This window comes from Schistocerca serialis, chromosome 6 (genome assembly GCF_023864345.2).
Source record: "Schistocerca serialis cubense isolate TAMUIC-IGC-003099 chromosome 6, iqSchSeri2.2, whole genome shotgun sequence".
Lineage (NCBI taxonomy): Eukaryota > Metazoa > Arthropoda > Insecta > Orthoptera > Acrididae > Schistocerca > Schistocerca serialis.
This window is the reverse complement of record NC_064643.1, coordinates 304301587-304323165: the sequence shown is the minus strand read 5'-3', so window position 1 is coordinate 304323165 and position 21579 is coordinate 304301587. Positions and strand designations below refer to the sequence as shown.

Genomic DNA, 21579 nt, shown 5'->3' with positions numbered 1-21579 from the left:
CCCGACAGGGGACCATCACATAAGGCTGAAACATTTGAGACTCCTTTTAGTCGTCTCTTACGACAGGCAGGAATACCGCGGGCCTATTCTAACCCCCGAACCCGCAGGGGGAAACTGAGATTTAGATAATGGTTAAGATATTCACCAAAAAACATTATAAGAGGAGAGTTACCAAAAATAAACTACTGGTATCACAGTACAATCCTGTTTACTCTTTCATCCTGTGTGGGACAGGTACAGATCCATTACCCCCGAATGACTTTCACTATATCGAAATCTTTACAAGTATTTTCCTTTACTATTTTCCTTTTTTGTATCAAGAGGAGCCCCTGGTTCTGAGAGATAGCAATTTTACACTTTCATACACATCTTGTCTGCTATTGCTCAGTGCGTGAATTTTTTTCACTAATAATACATTGTGTGGAGGCATTACACAAGGTTTTGAAGTATAGGCCACAAGAGGCATCTCAATTCCCATCTATAGAATTCAGAAAAGCTGGTATTGAGAGGTAACTGAAGTATGGGGGGAAACCAGATAATGTATTTTTTCCATATTTTAGACAATGGAAAATCCATGATGTAATGTAACGATATAATGAAAAGGATAGTAGCTACTCACCGTAAAGCGGAGATGCTGAGTCACAGAAAGGTGCAACAAAAAGACTGCCAGGCAAGTTAGCTTTTGACCAACAAGGCCTTTGTCAAAAATAAATGGCCTGGCTCCACCAGCCAGACACTGTGGTCATGTGTGTGAGAGTTGTATTTGCTTGAGTGTGTGCATGTGTGTATGTTGTCAATTTTTGACAAAGGCCTTGTTGGCCAAAAGCTAACTTTCCAACAGTCTTTTTGTTGTGCCTTTCTGAGACTCAGCATCTCAGTTTTATGGTGAGTAGCAGCTATTCTTTTCATTATATTGTTTTTCCATATTTTTTCACATAAAACAATAGTGGTTATAGAGAAGTTAATGAACAATTAACATATTGTCCAATTAAGGAGACATAGTACACTGAATAATGCTTCCCTTGTCATTTTACACAAATGCACCATTTCGCAGTATTACTACTCACACAATTACTTGTCAGATGCCTAACAACAACAACAACAACAACAATAGGTTTTCAGGTTTTTTGTAATAAAGTAATAGGATGCTCTGCAATCTACTTACTTTTCTTGCCTTTAGCTTTACCAATTTTTCGTTTCTTCGAAGGTCCTGGAACTCCGGAACTCCCCTCTCCGTCCTCGAGGGCACCAATGTCTCCAAATCGTGTCAGTTCATCCCCCAAGCTTCCAAGGGTGAGGATTTTGCGTCGTCTATGGCGCTCTTGTTTCGTAACAGGCAAACGAGTAAAATATTTTTCTTCATACCTACAACGAAAAAGGAAAAAAGAGCATGTATTTAGAACATTACTTCGAAAACAGACTAAATCTACATCTACATACATGCTCTGTAAGCCACCATATGGTACATGGTTGAAGGTATCTTGTGCCCCTACTAGTGATTCCCTTTTCTGATCTGGTCACAAATGGAGTGAGGCAACAATGACTATCTATATGCCTTTGTACAAGCCCTAATTTCTCTATCTTGTCTTTGCTGTTCATACGCATGATGTAAACTGGTGGCAGTAGAATCATTCTGCATACGCCAATTCACTAAACTTTCTCAATAGTGTTCCGCCAAAAGATAATCATCTTTCCTCCAGGAATTCCCATTTCAATTCCTGGAGCATTTCCATGATGACAAACAATCTTAGCTTTTCACCTTAATAATTTATTGCATAGGGCAATCTATATCACTGAGAAAATCTGCACAAAATCTAATGTTTTGTTCATGTACTTATTTTCCAAATTCCAAATATTTTTACCTGCAGAAAAGGAAATTATATTCACAAGACGTCTAGGTTGCATTAACAAATGCAAACAGTTGTTCTCCAGAAACCAATTCCTTTTGTTAAGAAGCTCCTTAAAGCATACAGTGCATTTAAAACTAGGTGCGACATTTGATGTTTGGGTCAGCAGAGGGGATGTCATGCCATCGTGCAGGTAACAGCAATGGTGAGTTGGCTTTCCCTACAATGCCACCAGCACTTCTGTTGGTAAAGTGCCCCTGTTAACATGCCATTGATAAAAATTAACATGTGGTGTCATGCAGTAGTTGCATCTATGTTCCATCATCTCTCGGTGTAGAGTGGTATTTTCTGGAGTTGAAGTGTTCTGCATTGCCAGGTATTGTGAACAACTGTTTTGTGTTGGTGTTGCATTAATAAAAAACAGTGCACCACATCTGTACATGCTAGATTCGCAATAAAAGTGGATGTTAAGGAAGACACTACCTGTGAAAATAATGTTATGCTGCAAAATATTCCTCCAAAATTGATAATAATAATGGACAAGTGCCATATCACTCTGTTGTGATGGAATAAGCTACAACAATGCAGTGGATGAAAGCAGGTATTTTGCTATGGATACAAAGAAATGTTCCACTGGATGAAGTTGAACATAGCAAGTATAAGATGAAGTTAATGGAGCTTGAAGTGCTGTACAAGCGAAAAACCCACAGTACCAGGTCAACAAACTGGCAGTTGCGAGAGAACACACACTAGACTCTCGCTAATCCGGCCCTCAGTAGTCCGGCCTCTCGGTAATCTGGTGCACATCCGAAAACACGTGCACAATGAATTACCGTGCGCAACAACGTTTAGTTAAACAATGCTTTATATACTGTATTTGAAACTAGCTTTCTTTACAGTTCAGAATCATGTCTTTTAAAAGCAAACACTTTATGCTAGGCCTCAAGCAGAAACTCAAAATTCTAGATGAGTTAAATCAAGGTTCTTCACAGAAAGCCATTGCTCCTGAGTTCAATGTTGGACGGGCAACTATTTATGACATCAAAAAGAAAGAAGATGTTATTCAACAGTACTCAATACAAATGGATAGTGATTTGGGAAAACAGAAGGTTATGCGAAAGAGTGAGAATGAAGAACTGGACATAGCTGTTTATAGATGGTTCATACAACAAAGCAATAAAGAAATTCCAGTCAGTGGCCTGGTTGTAAAGAAAAAGCAGCTGCATTTAACAAACAACTTGGCGGTAGTAAATTGTTTGCAGTGAGCGAAGGTTGGCTGCCAAATTGGAAAAAATGACACGGCATTTGGCAGCTGACAGTCACTGGGGAAAATCACTCAGCTAACGATAAAAATGCTGATGAGTTTGTAAGCAAGATACGGAAGATAACAGAGGAAGAAGATTTAACTGCTGATGCCTTGCATAATGCTGATGAAACAGGACTCTTTCACAAGATGCTTCCTTCAAAAACATTAGCTGCCAAAAACAAGAAGGAAAGCTCATGGTTACAAGCAACAGAAACAGCTTGTAACATTTATAGCATGTTGTAATGCAAATGAGAGTCATAAACTACCACTTATGGTGATTGGAAAATCCCAACATCCACGTTATTTTCCTACCAGTGCAGTATTGTGCTAAGAAGAAAGCGTGCATGGACAGACAAATATTCTCTCCGTGGTTCCCTGAAACGTTTGTACGAGCAGTGAGAAAAGAGCTAAAGAAAAACAGCTTCCACTGAAAGCTATCCTTATAATTGACATTGCTCCCAGTCATCCTTCAGATGTTTCTCTAAAGTCCAATGGTATACAAGCACTCTTTCTCTCATCCAACGCGACAGCCCTAATACAGCCTATGGACCAGGGAATTTTGGAAACAATTAAACATCATTATCGAGATTCACTTCTCGGCTCCTTGCCGAACGAAAGTGAAAACAACTCTATCGAGACTATGCTGAAGGCGTGCAAAGCAATTAACATATGTGATGACGTTTTCCAAGCAGCCGAAGCATGGGATAAATTAGAGAGCACTACCATAATGAAGAGCTTGAGAAAATTGTGGCCATCCATTGACGCCGAGTTGGATCTAGTAGTGAGTGACAGTGATGAGGCAGTCAATTCGGAATTATCAATTACCTTCTAGACTGACATGTTCCACAACCTTCCAAGAGAAGAAGAAATTGATGATGAAGATGTTACTAAGTGGCTGAATGAAGGAAACTGTGATATGGAACAAATTTTAACATATGAAGAAATAATCAAAAGCGTGCAAGAAAATAATGATGAAAGAGATGAAGAAGAGGACACAGGAGGAGAGAACATGAAGATCTCTCACACTGCTGGTACTGAAGCTGCCGAAGTCTTCCTGGAGTACATTATGCAACAACGAGATACATGCACTACCAATGTAATGCTTGCAAAGCGGTTGCATGATAAAGCATGCCACCATCGTGTATCATCATTGCGACAGTTAAAAATTAGGGATAAGTTTCATAGTGAATGATATGACTGTATAATTATGTACAGTATATTGTACACACAAGAACTAAATTTTCTTTAAAAGTTAATGTATTTTTGCATTTAATAAAGTATATCCTCTATGTTTTACAATTGTATCCTTCGGTTTAATAAAGTGCAGTACACTATATCCCCTATGTTTTCAAAATAAATAAAAAACAAAATAAATGAATGGAATAAATTTCAGACACTCAATAATCCAACACCCATCTGTGACAGGAATGGCCGGATTAGCGAGAGTAGTGTAGTTCGATCAGGCTTCCTCTCTGTCATGCTCATTTAAATCCGACAGAATACGCTCAAGTGAGCTACAAACACAGAAAAAAGAAGCCATATCAAGAAGATATTGAGGGGAGAGATGGATTCAAGGAGGACTATGATGAATTTTGAATAATAAGTAACTTCTCTTGTTGCTATGTGATACTGTGCTTAGTTTGTCAAAACGCAGCAGGATTTACAAATACTCATCTCACTAACAGTCTAATGCAGTTGAAATTGTCACAGACTCCTGAAATAGTGTTTTATTAAACTATTGACTGAGGGAAATTCAGGTCAATAGTTTATGAGAAAGACCATACTCGTAAAAAAAATAAACATGTAAATTCTTCACTTTTATTGTTACAAAACACACAGCAATTCTCATTTCACAGCTATCGATAGTCCTTCAAAATTGCATTATTTCATTGAAAAAATCTGTAGATGTTTGAATATTGTGCTGCAAATGATTGTTTCACTTATTGATCATATGGCAAAATACTTTGCTGTTTGTATACAATCATTTGCCAAAATCTTGTTTTGATACCGCAAAGGGTTTATGACTATTTCTTTCTGGCATTTTTGCTGGCGCATGCGTTTGGGACAGAGCAGTTTACATACAATTCATTTTTTCAAGACTGGTGACAGATAGCAATCTCTCTCCAAGTTTAATGAATAATTCAGTATTTCATATGAAGCAAAACAAGAAATAACATGCACCAACACAAATTCACTGCAAACTGGAGTTTCTTGCAGCAGTTTATCTATTATGAAAAGGATAGATTCGTGCTCAGTATGTAGTGGAGATGCTGAGTAGCAGACAGGCACAACAAAAAGACTGCTAAACAAATAAGCTTTTGGCCAAAAGACCTTCTTCTAAAGCAAACACAACACAACACAACACAACAAAATACAATACAATACAATACACACACACACACACACACACACACACACACACAGTCTCTGGCTGCAGAGGCTGGACTGCAAGCAACTGTGCTTGGGAGAAGCAATCTGATTTTGGGGGTGTGGGGTGGGGAGTGAGGAGGCGGCTGGGGTGGGGATGGAAAGGGATAGCAGTTAGGAGTGGGGGAGAGTAAAGTGCTGCCTGTGGAAGCACACAGGCATTTAAGTATGTTTGCAGGTGGGGATATTCAACTGGCAAATAACTGTTAAAATTCTTGGTGAAACCTTCAGCTATCATTTATTTTTCACAATTTGCTACTAGTTTTGGTCAATGACCATTATCATGCTTAGTTGGCATAAATGGCCGGAAAGTTATACCCTAATTTGAGCGAAAATACAGTGAAACCCCACTTTTACACTTTTCAAAGGACTTCAAAAAATGGTGTAAAACACGGAAAAATGTAAAATGTGGGAAATAATGTTTTAAGCTGTAAAAGTTACGTAAAGGATACCCCTGGTACTTTATGTACGATATGTATACATAACAGACATCAAAAGACATGTCAGGGACTTGTTTATTATCCACACAACTGGCCATTAAAATTGCTACACCACGAAGATGACGTGCTAGAGACGCGAAATTTAACCGATAAAAAGAAGATGCCGTAATATGCAAATGATTAGCTTCTCAGAGCATTCATACAAGGTTGGTGTCGGTGGTGACACCTACAACGTGCTGACACGAGGAAAGTTTCCAACTGATTTCTCATACACAAACAGCGTTGCCTGGTGAAACATTATTGTGGTGCCTCGTGTAAGGAGGAGAAACGCGTACCATCCGTTTCTGACTTTGATAAAGGTTGGATTGTAGCCTATTGATATTGTGGTTTATCGTATCGTGACATTGCTGCTCACGTTCTCGAGATCCAATGACTGTTAGCAGAATATGGAATCGGTGGGTTCAGGAGGGTAATACGGAACGCATGATGGTCGCATCCGTGTTTGGCGACATCGTGGTGAACGCACATTGGAAGCATGTATTCGTCATCACCATACTGTCGTATCACCCGGCGTGATCGTATGGGCTGCCATTTGTTACACTTCTCGGTCACTTTGACGGCACTTTGAACCCTGGACGTTACATTTCAGACGTGTTACGACCCGTGACTCTACCCTTCATTCGATTCCTGCGGAACCCTACATTTCAGCAGGATAACGCACGACTGCATGTTGCAGGTCCTGTACGGGCCTTTCTGGGTACAGAAAATGTTCAACTGCTGCCCTGGCCAGCACATTCTCCAGATCTCTCACCAACTGAAAATGAGCAACTGGCTCTTCACAATACGCCAGTCACTGCTCCTGATGAACTGCGGTGTCGTGTTGAAGCAGCATGGGCAGCTGTACCTGTACATGCCATTGAAGCTCTGTTTGACTCAATGCCCAGGCGTATCAAGGCCAGAGGTGGTTGTTCTGTGTACTGATTTCTCAGGATCTATGCACCCAAATTGCGTGAAAATGTAATCACATGTCAGCTCTAGTATAATATATTTGTCCAATGAATACCCGTTTATCATCTGCATTTCTCTTCTTGGTGTAGCAATTTTAATGGCCAGTAGTGTAACAAAAACCGTCAATGTAACTGGAACTGATAACTGTCTGGGAAGTAGGAATGTTTGACTCAATTTCATATGCCATAATCAACGTTTTTGAAAGCCTGCAGCTGTCATTCATTATTTAAATAATGAAATACAGCACTAGTTAGGTATTTTTTTATGCTTAACATTACGCGTTTCGAGAATTTTTTCTCATTGTCAAGTGCAAATATGTACATAGTCTTTTGTGTGGGGTTTGAATATGTGTGATTCTGTGTCTCTTGCACTGTCGTCATCTTTTTGAGGTTATCAGTTACTGTGCCTCATCAGTTACGCAGAAAACCACACTCACATGCAAACTATCACTCACATTGTTTGTTTGTGTAACATCACAAAAAATATGTACGTAAATATAGCACTTGACAATGAGAATAAATTCTCGAAACACGTTTTGCTCAGCATGAATAAAATATGTTAACCAGTGCTGTGTCTACACTAAAAGCTTTGAGCAACTCAAAGTGAATGACTGTGTCAACTAGTGCTCCAAGTGGTCATACACCGACACATGCTAAATATGGTTCGACATAGGTGTCACGACAATCACAACAATCACAAAACTGGATTTGCGCAGTAGAGGCAGTTTGGAAATGGTTGTGATTGGCCATGATACCTTCATTCAGATGAACCTAGTTACTCCCATCAGCTACCACGCTAAATAGAGCTTGGCAGTGGCGGGAGATACGACACAACTTGTTCAAACTTTAACACCTTTACCGGTTCAAATCCGCTGAGTAGGGTGCCCTGGTGTCAAGAAACTTAATCGCGTAATACACGTAAACACTACTGTTAACAGCGAGAAAATGTTAATTCCGGGAACATAAAAGCTAGGTTATACTGTAATTTGCTCTTTTAAGCCCACCATAGTACGTAAAAAATTTCTTACAATGATAACTGTGAATGATAATTTTTGTCAAGGCACAAAACCACATGCCACCTAGGCTTGATAATTGTCATTGACCGAAACTAGTGGTGAACTGTGCAAAATAGATGCTAGGAGCATACAGGAATGTGGTGGGGACAGGGTAGGGCAGTTGGTGTAGTTGGTAGGTTAGACGGGAGGGGGGAAAAGGCTTGGGAGATCTATTTCTGTACAAGCTTGGGAGTGTAACTGCAGTCTATGAAGGCATTTGTGACACCCTTGGGTTTATCTGTCCCTTTCCAAGGCATCCACCACCTCCCAAAGTTCCAATGTCCAGCAACAACAGACATTTCCTCTTGTGTCTCAGTACCATCCAGGACTGGAGCAACTGAATCACATTCTTCACCAGGGTTCATCTACCTGTCAGTGTGCCCTGAAATGAGGAATATCCTACTCACTTTTCTTCCCACAGTGGTAGTCTGCCAACCACCGAACCTTTACAGTAACCTCGTCCATCCCTACTCCACCCATTACCTCGTGGCTAAGGTCCCTGCTGTCCCTCCCCCTCCTCCTTACTCCCACCAACCAAGTTGCTTCTCCCATCATGCACAGTTGCTCACAGTATGGCCTTGTGACTCTATCCTTTTCATAATATTGTCATTATTCCAAGTTGGATTTTCCATTGTTTGATTATGGTCATAATTATGTCTTCCATTCCAGTCTACATGTTTGTTTTTCTGTCTGTCCTAATAATTCCAAATAGGCGTGCTCAGTGGGCAACCCTCAGTTTTTGAATGTTCTTTACATTTAAAGTTAATGAATTTCTGTCTTAAGTCATTATTGACAATACACACGATTGTAAGATTTCGTTTTCGGAGCCATTGGAATTTCACTTCTGAAAAACCTATTTAATTTCACACAAGCAATCTAAGCCATTTTTCTCGTAAGTTCTTTTGCTGTCCATTCAATCGCTGTGTTCAACTGCCTTACATACAAGAACCCATCAACTGTGCCTATGGCTTCACTGTTAATGCACATAATTTTTTTTTTTTTTTGTTAAGCTGGTTATTATTATATACTAAGGTGACAAAAGTCATGGGATACTTATATCTATATATACGGATGACATTGGTATTGTATACAACAAGTATAAAAGAATAGTGCATTGGTGGAGCTGTCATTTGTACTCAGGTACAGCAGTGTCGAAAGTGATTAAGGCCGCATAACAGGAATTAACTCACACTGAATGTGGGATGGTAGTTGGAGCTAAACACATGGGACATTCCATTTCAGATATCTTTATGGAATTTGAGATCCATAGTGTCAAGAGTGTACTGAGAGTAACAAATTTCAGGCATTACCTCTCACCATGGACAATGCTGTGGCTGATGGCCTGCACTTAACCAAGAACAACAGCATTTGCGTAAAGTTGTTAGCGCTAACAGATAAGCAACACTGAATGAAATAACCACAGACATCAATGCGGGCTGTACAACAAACATATCAGTTAGCACAGTGCAGCGAAATTTGGTGTCAATGGACTACAACAGCAGAAGACTGACGCAAGTACCTTTGCTAACAGCACATCGGCTGCAATGCCTCTCCTCAGCTCCTCACTATGTCAGTTGCACCCCAGTCTAGAAAGCCATGGCCTGGTAAGATGAATCCCAATTTCAGTTGGTAAGAGCTGATAATAGGGTTTGTGTGTGGTGCAGACGCCACGAAGCCATGGATGCAAGTTGTCGATAAGGCACTTTGCAAGCTGGTGATGTCTCCATAATGGCATGAGCTGTGTTTATACGGAATGGACTGGGTCCTCTGGTAAAGTTAGTGCGCTTGGAAACCATTTGCAGCCATTCACGGACTTTATGTTCCCAGAGAATGATGGAATGTTTTGGCTGACAATGCGCCATGTCGCCATGCTACAATTGTTTGTGACTGGTTTGAAGAACATTCTGGGCAATTCGAGCAAATTATCTGGCCACACAGACTGCCCAATATGAATCTCATAAAACATTTATGGGACAACATTTTGAGGTCAGTTTGTGCATAAAATATTGCACTGGCAATATTTTTGCAATTATGGACAGCTCCATATTTCTAAAGGGGACTTGTTGAGTCTATGCCACATCGAGCTACTGCGCTACGTTGGGCAAAAGGAGGTCTGACATCATATTAGGAGGTATCCCACGGCTTTTGTCACCTGAGTGTAGTCTTAATCTACAAGATTTTTCGGGTTTACTTTCAAGCTTGTTCTATTAAGTTCTTCCTTTCAATGCTGAAATTCATCTGCACAAGATGCGGACAGTACAATATCATCCGCAAGGTGGGTAAGGTTCAGATATGTTCCATTAATGTTTTTGTACTTCAAATCAATCCATTAAGGTTGCCAAGATGAGTTTTAGGGATATGGAATCCCTATTTGATTCCTCATTTAGTTTTGAATTTCTCATTATCTTGAAGAAGTTTAATGAAAACTGTATCACTGACATGTACAGTGCATACGGAAAGTGGGGTGCAGAGACTGGTTCCACCAACACGATGGAGTACTAGGGTATGTCAGCTAACTGACCATACCAGCAGCAGTTGTGTCTGAGTCGTCAGTGTGAGTAGATCGCTAATGGCAAGTGTGTGTGTGTCAGAGACCCCCCTCAAAACTCCAATAATGGAAAATGTGTCATTTGAAGCAGTGTTATTCGATAAAATTCTGTGCATAACTGAACAAAACCACTAGAGATACTTCTGGTATAATGCGAAAGGTCTACAAAGAAAAAGACATGTTGCGTCCAATGATTTTTATGTGATACAATAAGCTCAAAGATCGCAAGATGGCAGTGAGGATTTTCAAGATGATGACCGCACTGGGATACCTTCAACAAGCTGAACTGATGGAAATTTGGGGAAAGTGTGTTCCTGTCTGGCAGACTGTCACAGGTCAGTTTTACACTGCAGTGCACCGCCGTTGGAAGGATCGATCCAATGTGTCTGCCCACAGATCAAAGACGATTTAGTTCTTCACGATGACAATACGCCCTCTCTCACACCACCTGATGCTGGTGAAGTTTTGCCCAAGTTCAACATGGCAGCACTGCTGCAGCCAACCTGCAACCCTGAACTAGCTCCCAGTGGCTTCTTTTTGTTCCCCTGAATCAAGAGAGACCTGAAACGGAAGGGATTCGATATGATTCCAGCAGTCCAGGCAGCTTCAACAAGGACCCTTGACAGCATTCTGTGCGAAGAGTTCCTGGGAGCTTACGAACAATGGAAAAATTGCTGCAGTGGTATGTTGATGCCCAAGGGTTATATTTTGAAGACTTTTAGTTCACTGTACACAAATATTTAGTATATGTTTTATTCCGAGACCAGACTTGAAACTTTGTGAATACACTACGTATGTATTCTACAGTATACCAGTATAGGCTGGATCATCAATGCTTTGTTTCCAAAAGCCCATCAGTATAGATTTTGTTGAAACTGTGTCAAAACAAATCTACAAATTTGAAGGAAAGTGAAAATTTATTCTCATTTTCCTTTGCCTGATTCAAATCAAATGAAATTCTATGCAGATTTTGATAGTTTCGGTGAATACGTTTTACCTTATGGGGAGGACAGCAATGGATCTACAATACATCTTACTTGTCTCTTTTCTTCTGAAGGGATCAATTATATCATTTTTCAAGTTCTGGGGAATTACCTTCTTCTGATAATATTCTGTAAATAATTTTTCTAGTTTCTTTCACTTAACTTTTTCTCCAGCTTTAATCATCCCTCTTCAACACCATCCACAGTTGCCTTTCCTTTCTTCATTTCTTCAATGGCTTTATGCAGATCTGACATTACTTTTGGAATGTCCTTATGTTAATTATTAATTATCTGTTTTCCTTATTCATGTCTTCAACTATACAAACATTTTTGTAAATACGAGAAACGTATAGTCTTTACACACAGACCCAACAAAGTTCTTTGTAAGTCTTGAAGTGTAGAAGAAGGAGCACATTTTCAGGATCAACTACAGGAAAACACTTTGTATGACTGTTTCCAAGTTATTAAACAAAAATAGCACTAACTGTCATGATTTCTTACAATGTGTAATAACATTGTAGCTAAAATGCAAGGGGGAAGCCATGTCCACATAACAAATTTTAAATGGTATGATTAAGAAGAAATATAGCAAATCTTAAGAGACTAATCTTTGGAGTCAAATATGGGGAAAAAAAAGCCCTAATAAATAATTTAAGGAGTAAAGGTAACCACTTACTAAATAGTTGAGGTACTGAGTCCTCGATAGGCGCATAAACAAGATATAGAACTTGTTACCTTTTGGACAAATCCTCCTCAGGGCTAGTGGGTGTGTGTGTGTGTGTGTGTGTGTGTGTGTGTGTGTGTGTGTGTGTGTGTGTGAGAGAGAGAGAGAGAGAGAGAGAGAGAGAGAGAGAGAGTACTCTCACTTGCCTATCGACAACTCAGCTTCTCTACTATTTACTTAGCTATTAACTTTACTCCTTAAATTCTCAACAAAAATCAAGTGTAACAGATGGAGAAAAGTATGGTTTGCCCATGTCATAAAAATTACTTTGACCATTATCACTGTCCATTTTCTTTTCTTTTTTAAGCAAGTGTTATCTTTAAAAAAGCAACCCGAAGCATGAAACTGTTTTTGTTATTTTATTAACCCCTACAAAGCAATACTCACTCTTCCTTCTCCTTCCTGTGACGAGTGAGGACAGCTTGCATTGAACTGACATGTGAAACTTCTGCAGGAGTATCAAGATATTCTTCTCGTAGCTCTTGCATCACAGAGCTATGTAGTGCATGCTTCCTGGCCCGTTCCAATACTCTCTGCTGCTTTTCAGCCTTGCTCTCATCACCATCTGAATTGTAAGTGTCAATATATTTCAGAAATTCCAAAATAAACATTTTGTTATCACACTGAGGTGACACATACTTTTACAATTATATTATTAAGATTGATTTCATTATAACTGAACCAAAAATAGCACATACTTATACTATGGATGAGCAGAGAACTTGTAAAAATTGATGTTGGATGTATTCGCTTATCCAGGTTTTACCATGAAGACATTTCTTATGTGTGGCATTCGTACAACATGTAATGAGGGTGTTTTGAAACAAATGGATAAGGAAACACACAAATTATTTTTCAATTACACTGTACGATTGGTTGCCACAAAAATAAACATATACTGTAGGGGGGGAGGTTGAATTCTTTGATGTTGTGTAGTTTCGTACCAGCAGTATGTAATTAAGACTGCAATGATGGCATGCAATTCCACATGAAATATTGCAAAAGTATTAAGTTCAAACAACACAGTTTCATTTACAAATGATTTATTCACAGGATAAAAACTATTTGATAACAAAACCAATTACAAAGAGTACTTACAAAAAATCAAGAATATTTCAAAAGACCATGCAATAGCAATTTACAGTGAGCTCTCAAATATTTTTCCTTTTATTACAACACTTCATCTAAAAGGAAAAAGCAATCAAATAAAAACACAAAAAATTACTGTCTGACTTCCTACATGTAGCATATTAAACAAAACTCAAGCGACTCTGTCAAAAGATATGCCAACTGGTTCTTACCATCTATATAATTTTATGAACATAGGAGTGTTGGCCCTCTACATGTTTTGACTATTGTTGATATTCAGGTTGTTAACTAGGATTAATCCACTAGTGCTGTCAATTTATTGAACAACTTCAGAGTGGTGAAAAGATGAAAATCTGAAGATGTCAGATTGGGGCTGTGAGTGGGATGGTTAATAATGTACCAACTGAATAAATCCAAAGGTTTCCAAATAACTCACAAGAATGCGGCCAGACAATGTCCTCAACAACCACCAGTATTTTGAGAGGTTCACACCCTGTCATTTTCAAGCACAAATGCAACGATAAAGTGCTGGGGAAAAAAATTTAAAACCTCAGTATGCAGAGCATATACCAGAAGATAAAACACACACACACACACACACACACACACACACACACACAAACTGCTTCCTTAATAACTCTATCCCAATAGCTGGAAATGCATGCCAGAACCTAAACATTGTTATTTTCCATAGGATGACTGTTGCCAAGGCAATGTTCCTGCAATAGGAAATTTGTTTGGCTGTTTCAAGCATATGTGACATCTATGCTCAACACACCAGTGGTCCAGGATCCTGACAATCTGATCAATGTATGACATGCTCGCAACTGCAAGTAATCAAAAGACACCTGCCTTATACAAACCAAGATCATCCCTTAAAGATTCCAAAGGGGCCCAAATCTTAGATAGTAGTTGAAAAAGACATTTCACTTCATATTTATGTAGAATACGAGCAATCCTATAGGAAAGGGTTCCTGCATAAGGCAAAAGTGCTGTAGACTTTGGTGCCACCTCGGTGCTATCTTTACTCACCCGATACATTGTCGATTGATAGCTCAACGCTTGTCGCTCTGTCTTTCACTATAACCATTCTGATGAAATGTGATTTTGAGTTGGGCTAACTCAGCTCACACACTTTCAGGGGCTTGAGATGTTGTAAGCCTGATGAATCAAGGTCAAATTAGTCCTTCACACTGAGCCTATGGTGACAGCTATTAGCCTGCAATAAAAATCAGTTTCAGTCCGCTATCTATAAATGAGATGTACCGATGCACCATTAACTTTCCTCCTCAGCAGCACATCCTGAAAGGGAATGCAGCTATCCTTTTCCACCTCCATCATGAAGCAAATATGTGGATGGATTGAATTCAGATGTTCTAAAAAAACCTTTTAAATTCCCATTACCATGAGGCCAAACAACAGAAGAATCATCCACATATCTGAAAAATACACAGGTTTCAATGGTGCCAACTTCAGGACACATTCCTTGAAATGTTCCATAAACAAACTGGCAATAATGAGTATCAATAGGCACCTCATCGCAATTCCATAGAGATGCTGAGTTGCAGATAGGCACAATAAGAAGACTGTCACAAATAAGGCTTTCGTCCAGTAAGGCCTTTGTCAAAAATAGAACACACATGCTCGGGCTCGCGCGCCCACACACACACACACACACACACACACACACACAAAAATGCAACTCACACGACTGCAGTCTCAGGCAACTGAAACCACACTAAAAACAGTAGTTGTGTGTGAGAGTTGCATTTGTGTGTGTGTGTGTGTCTGTCTTCTTGATGTTCCTATCTGCAATTTAGCATGTCTGCTATATGGTGAGTAGCCACTTTCCTTTTCATAATATTGTTAGATTCCATTCTGGATTTTCCATCGTTTGATTTTTGTATTTTCATAGTACTTCATACTGAATAAAAAGTAAGAGGATGTCAACACACATTGAAATAAGTTTGTTGATTCAATACCAAACTTAACCTCTATTAACCGTAATGAATTAGAGTATCACAAGTAAAGAGAGAGACCACATCAAAATTTACTAGAATATTGGAGTCAGATGCATTTTGTCTAATTAACATAAGAAATCCACCGAGTTCTTAACGTGATCCTTAAACTGCCGATTTGTGAACAAAGAGTGTTTCTGCACAATATGTCAGAGAACCAACATTACTAACAATCAGCCTACAAGGAACCCCTTGTCACATAACCTAGGGGGAATAGCAAAAATGAATTGAGACTCTTGATACTCTCATGCAGCAAGGAACTTTCCTGCAGGAGGCTGTTAGTCTTTCTGTCAACACTCTTTGTGGGCTCACTTCGAGTATTACACTCCAAGCCATGGAAACATTCAAACTTCTTCAAACGATGGCAGCTATAGAACAAAATTCCCAGTCAGACTATGACCAATGTTAAAATTTTTGAAGGCATCAATAAATGAAGATGAAATAATGTGTGCTTTGAAAATGACAGGGTGTACTCCCTTTGAAACATTGGCGATCATCAAAGATGTCACCCGTCTGCATTCCCGTTATTTGAACATTTCACATGCCAAGAGACTTAAGTTTCACACTGTTCATCTCTATGTAGAGGACCTGTATTATTGCTTGTGGAGGTCGGAGGAAATTCGTGTAAGTAGAGAGTGATTAAAATATTCATTGTCATTTTTGTTATGGTGTCAAGACTATAATGGTGTCCCAACATATGCCATTGTTGTGAGCCATTTTAATTCTCCTGCCACAAACTACATCGAGCAACATGCTGTTTTAGCTCTGGAAGGATCCATTATACTCACTGATCGTTTTGAAAATTTCAGCAATTTCTTGGGACTGGCTGGTGAGTGCTTTTTGGTTGGAATCTGATTGAGAATTTCACTCTGTAACTGCTGTCATTTGCTGATGCTTGAATGTTTCCACAGCTTGGGGTATAATACTACATTTCGATGTTCTGAGTCAATCTCACAGAGGAATTTTGCACGACTCAGTTTTATCTGGGCTAGGGAAGGCTTAAATTTTATATCAGTGCCTGGTGTTTACATGTTGATTTTGTAAGTTGCCTAACAGGATATTTTAAAATATCTTAACATGCTGGCTACATTAGCATGTCATGTAACTGGGGCATGTTCATCAAAGAGTAATACGATAACAGCTGAGAGGGCTGTTTTATGTTAACTTAAGAGTTGATCTGACATTGTTTTTTATCTGCAGTCAAGGGCAATGCTACAGCTGTTTTCGACAAGCAGGACTACATTCAAAAGATACAGTGTTTATTGCCTGAATTAGGATATGGCAGGATCAGTGCTGATCACGCAAAAAGTGTTGACAGAAAAACTAAAACCTCCTGCAGTAAAGTTCCTTAGCGCAAGAGACTATCTACAATCTTAATTCTTATTGTGCTGTTCCTCCAAGGTTATGTGGGCTTCCAGGCCCACATGTAGCAAAACACCTTGGCCACTAGCATGTCAATGTGAGCAACACATTAAGAATTCGGTGGATTTCTTATATCGATTAAAGTTAATACATATGAATGAATCTGATAGTTAAGTAAACTTTGGTGTGGTCTCTCTCTTCACTCGTGTTACTCTGACTCATTACTGTTAATTGTGGTTTAAGTTTGGCGTCGAATTAACAAACGTGTTTTGACACATGTTATCTTCCATTTACTTTTTGTTCAGTGGTTAGTACCATTTTTAGACAGACTGAGTTGCGACAGGAGGCCCATTGTCACCTGTTATAGCCAATTTGTTTATGGAAGACTTCTAGGAATATGCCTTGGAGTTGGTGGCTTTGAAACCTGTGGTTGATGGTACATAGGGAAATGTCATTTACAGGAAGCCGCCTCACACTAATGTGTGTCTACAGGCTGATAGCTGTTATTGTCTGACTTCATACCTTGGTCCATAGGGTCCATATTATCTTAGACCCTGAAAGTTTGTCAGCTGAGTTAGCCCAAGACAAAGTCACCTTTTGTCAGAATGGTTATAGTGAAAGATCACACATGTGTGGGCTGTCGATCAACTGTGAATCAGGTAGAGTAATGATGATACTGAGGTGGCACCAACATCTACGGCCTTTTCTTCTTACGCAGGAAACATTTTCAACATGACTGGTCAATACTGCAGAAACATGACATGAAATGTGTTTTCAAACACCATCTAAGATTAGGGCACCTTTAGGATCAAAAATGGATGATCTTGGGCTGCCTAAGGCAGATGTCTATCATATTCCTTGCAGTTGTGGCATATCATACACCGATCAGACCATCAGACCCTGGAGGACTGGTGTGTTGAGCACAAGTGTCGAACAAGTTTACAACAGCCAAGCAAATCTGTTATTGCAGAACATCACCCTGGCACTAATCATTTTATGTAATATAACAACGTGTAGATTCTGGCATTCACTTCCAGCTACTGGGACAGTGTTATCAAGGAAGCAGCTGAGATTAAGTTAGTAAATGACCTTATAAATAGAGATGAAGCTTTCTGCTAAATTCTGTGTGGAATTACGCTCTTTTTCACCTCAAACATCAGAGAAATTGAGCTAATGCTACCTCACCCGTTGGTTATCAATATCCACTACCGATAACGTCTGAGTCATCTGATTGTGTGGTAGCACTAGTGCAAACGATGCGTGCGTGAGGGGGAGGGAGTGATGGGAGGGGAGGGGCAAGGGAGGGGGGAGGGAGTGATGGGAGGGGAGGGGCAGGGGAGGGGAGGGGGGGGGGGGAGAGAGAGTTTTACATTTCGACATATGTTCTGCAAACCAAGGTTTTAAATTTCCTTGTACAGTGCTGTCACTGTACTTGTGCCTAGAAAATTACAGGGTGTTCATCTGTTGAAATATGGGGGGTTGTCCAAAATGACACCTGGTTACATGCCCCTAAGTTATTTGAACATTTTATACACTGGGATAAACTTAAGTTTCACAATACAAAAGCTGATTTGTGGTGTTGATTGCATGGGGAAGTGCAAAGTCACGCACCAATGTGCATTCACTGTCCCTCTGTTAACATTTCACTATTTTGTTCTGGATCACACTCTGTAGTTTTTTTATGGTTTCATAGAACCATACAGCTTTAATTGTTTACCCCTGGAGCAAAAATTCAGTAAGGAGAAGCCCTTTACAGTCCGAAATACGAAGGTCACAATTTTTCACACCAAAGAAACGGTTTTGAATTTGTTTGCTTTTATTTATTTATTTATTTATTTTCATTTCTTGAGTGTAGTAAGCCACGTATGTTTCAGCACCAGTTGCAACAGAGTCCAGGAATCACTCACCAAGTGTTCCAGTTTAACAACTTCACAGAAAAGAATCTGGAGATTCTGGAAACATTGTGGTCAGATCATTATGAATCATTTCTACGATCTTGTTCACCCCCTCATTAGTCACAATTGGTGGACACTGTAACACCCCAAGGACAGAAAATCCCAATTAAAGTAAGGGAGTGAGTCATCTTGACAGTGACGGCAACTACTGATGATAAAATCTGCATTGATAATATTTTGATTAACATCTATATTATTCAAATACTGAGAATAGCATACAAAAAGGGGAGATAAAAGGAAAGGATTAGCATAGATTCTTTATCAAACATCTACAGAATAAATTCAAAATCATATGAACGAAGGTTGAATCCAAGAAAATAATTCAGTCAAAGATAACATTTACCATGGAAGAGAGTTGTAGCTGCATCAAAAAGGAAATTCAATGCGACTGCAATGCAACACGGACATGGAAATGTTCAGTTAGTTGGTTGCTCTTGAGTCGCTCTAGAGTACTTTTGTGATAGTTGTCTGGATGGAGACACTATTAGATTGTTTCAGTTTTGGAAGTCTGATAATTCGTGAGGTAGAGACTGAAGTATTGCTAAGTCATTCGACTGATGAAAGTTAAACTTTACCGTTCTCAACGCGACGGTATAGTAAGACGAGTGTTAAGAGTTCGATTGAGTGATATTGGTTTATCGAACTTAGCCTTCATACTGATGAACAGTTACAAACCTTGAGAGCAATGGATCAATGACAGAAAAACAATTCATAGTCTTGAGTAGGACACAATAAAACAAAGACACAAAGAAAGACAAGTACGCCGATTAGTCAAAAGTCGTCATCAGCATCACAGTTACTGAACTGAACAGAAATTAATCTTGAATGACATACGCCCAATAGTGCATATTATGCCGGTTTACGTTACTGCTGTTGGTGAATGACACTTCGTCGCTAAATAGAACGCATGCAAAAAATCTGTCATCGTCCTGTAATTTCTCTTGTGCCCAGTGGCAGAACTGTACACGATGTTCAAAGTTGTCGCCATACAATTCCTGGTGCATAGAAATATGGTACGGGTGCAATCGATGTTGATGTAGCATTCTTAACACCGACGTTTTTGAGATTCCTGATTCTCGCACAATTTGTCTGCTACTGATGTGCGGATTAGCCGCGACAGCAGCTAAAACACCTACTTGGGCATCATCATTTGTTGCAGGTTGTGGTTGATGTTACACACGGGGCTGAACACTTCCTGTTTCCTTAAATAACGTAACTATCTGGTGAACAGTCCGGACACTTGGATGATGTCATCCAGGATACCAAGCAACATACACAGCACACGCCCATTGGGCATTTTGGTCACAATAGCAATATATCAACACGATATCAACCTTTTCTGCAATTGGTAAACGGTCCATTTTTCACACGGGTAATGTATCACAAAGCAAATACCGTCCGCACTGGCGGAATGTTACGTGATACCACGTACTTATACATTTGTGACTATTACACCGCCATCTATCACAAAGCGAAAAAAGTGGTCCAACTAAAACATTAATATTTCTTTACGTACTACACGAATATGTAATAAAAAATGGGGGTTCCTATTTAAAAAACCTATGGCAGCACCATCTAGCGGGCCAACCATAGTGCCATCTGGTTTCTCCCTTCAAGCTAGATGAGTTTCGTTCTTTGTAGTTCTTTTGTTTGATGCTTATTTCGTGAGATATTTGGCCCGGTCACTATCAATGGACCACCCTGTATACGAGGGGCATTCAATAAGGAATGCAACACTTTTTTTTCTCAGCCAATTTCAGTTGAAAAAATGTAAAATTTGTTGTGGAACTATGGAGTATTCCCACTTCAGCCGCTATAATTTCATTAAGTTCAGACAGGTGGTGGAACTAACCACAGCCTTCAAAATGGTGTCTGCAACAGAAGTGCACTCCAAGCAGGAGGTATCACTGAGTTTCTTTTGGTGGAAAACCAGACTGTTGCAGATATTCACAGACACTTGCAGAATGTCTATGTAGACCTGGCAGCGAACAAAAGCACAGTGATTCGTCAGGCGAGGCGTGTTTCATCATCGTAACAAGGTCATGCAAATCTTTCTGATCTCAGGAAATTGAAGAAATGACTTCATCATGTTCATCGCCACAAAAATGCAAACAAACTTCTACCTCGTCATGGCACTGCAAGGACTCACCCAAGTCTGCGCAAATGAGAGCAACTCACAAAACTTCAATGGACTGTTCTTCCTCATCCACCCTACAGCCCAGATCTCGAACCTTCTGTCTCCCATCTGTTTGGTCTGACAAAGGATACATTCCATGAGAAGCAGTTCGTGGATGATGCAGCAAGATGTTGGCTCTGACATCAACCAGTAGCGTGGTACCATGTGAGCATACAGGCCCTCCCAGTAAGGTGGCGTAATGTTGTTATTTTGAATGGAGAGTATGTTGAAAAATAGGATTTTGTAGCCAAAAGAATGGAGAATAATATAGTGTATTGGAATTCTCAATAAAACCAACCTGCTTTCAGAAAAAATGTGTTGCATTACTTATTGAATGCCCCTTGTACATATTTTTTCGAGATCACTGCCAACTTTCCATATATTTATCGTCTTTCCATTGACTTAAAGTGCTCATGATCAACAAAAGATTACCGTATTATCTGAAATTTGAGACTCGAAACAACCCCCGTCTTTCACTTTTTTTTATTTACTGACACAGAGGTTTTGGTGCCAATATTTATCTTTGTGCCCGAAAAGCATGCCTGTGTAGCGCTACATATATTCGACGGCAGAAATCAGTTGTGGCGGCACCTACCAACATTTTTCAGAACGTCCGCTTACTTTGCACTCGATTCTAAGCCG

At 39.6% G+C, this 21579-nt stretch overlaps 1 protein-coding gene across 1 annotated transcript in view; it reads right to left on the bottom strand.

Moving 5' to 3' along the window:
* The window catches only part of LOC126484230 (neuroguidin-A), a 69927-nt gene that overhangs the window by 22584 nt on the left and 25764 nt on the right, over positions 1 to 21579 (bottom strand). The window contains exons 6-7 of the mRNA XM_050107645.1: positions 12725 to 12902; positions 1166 to 1365 (exon numbers count right to left, since the gene is read on the bottom strand). Coding sequence (XP_049963602.1) covers positions 1166 to 1365; positions 12725 to 12902 — 378 coding nt within the window. The remainder of the gene's footprint in view (positions 1 to 1165; positions 1366 to 12724; positions 12903 to 21579) is intronic.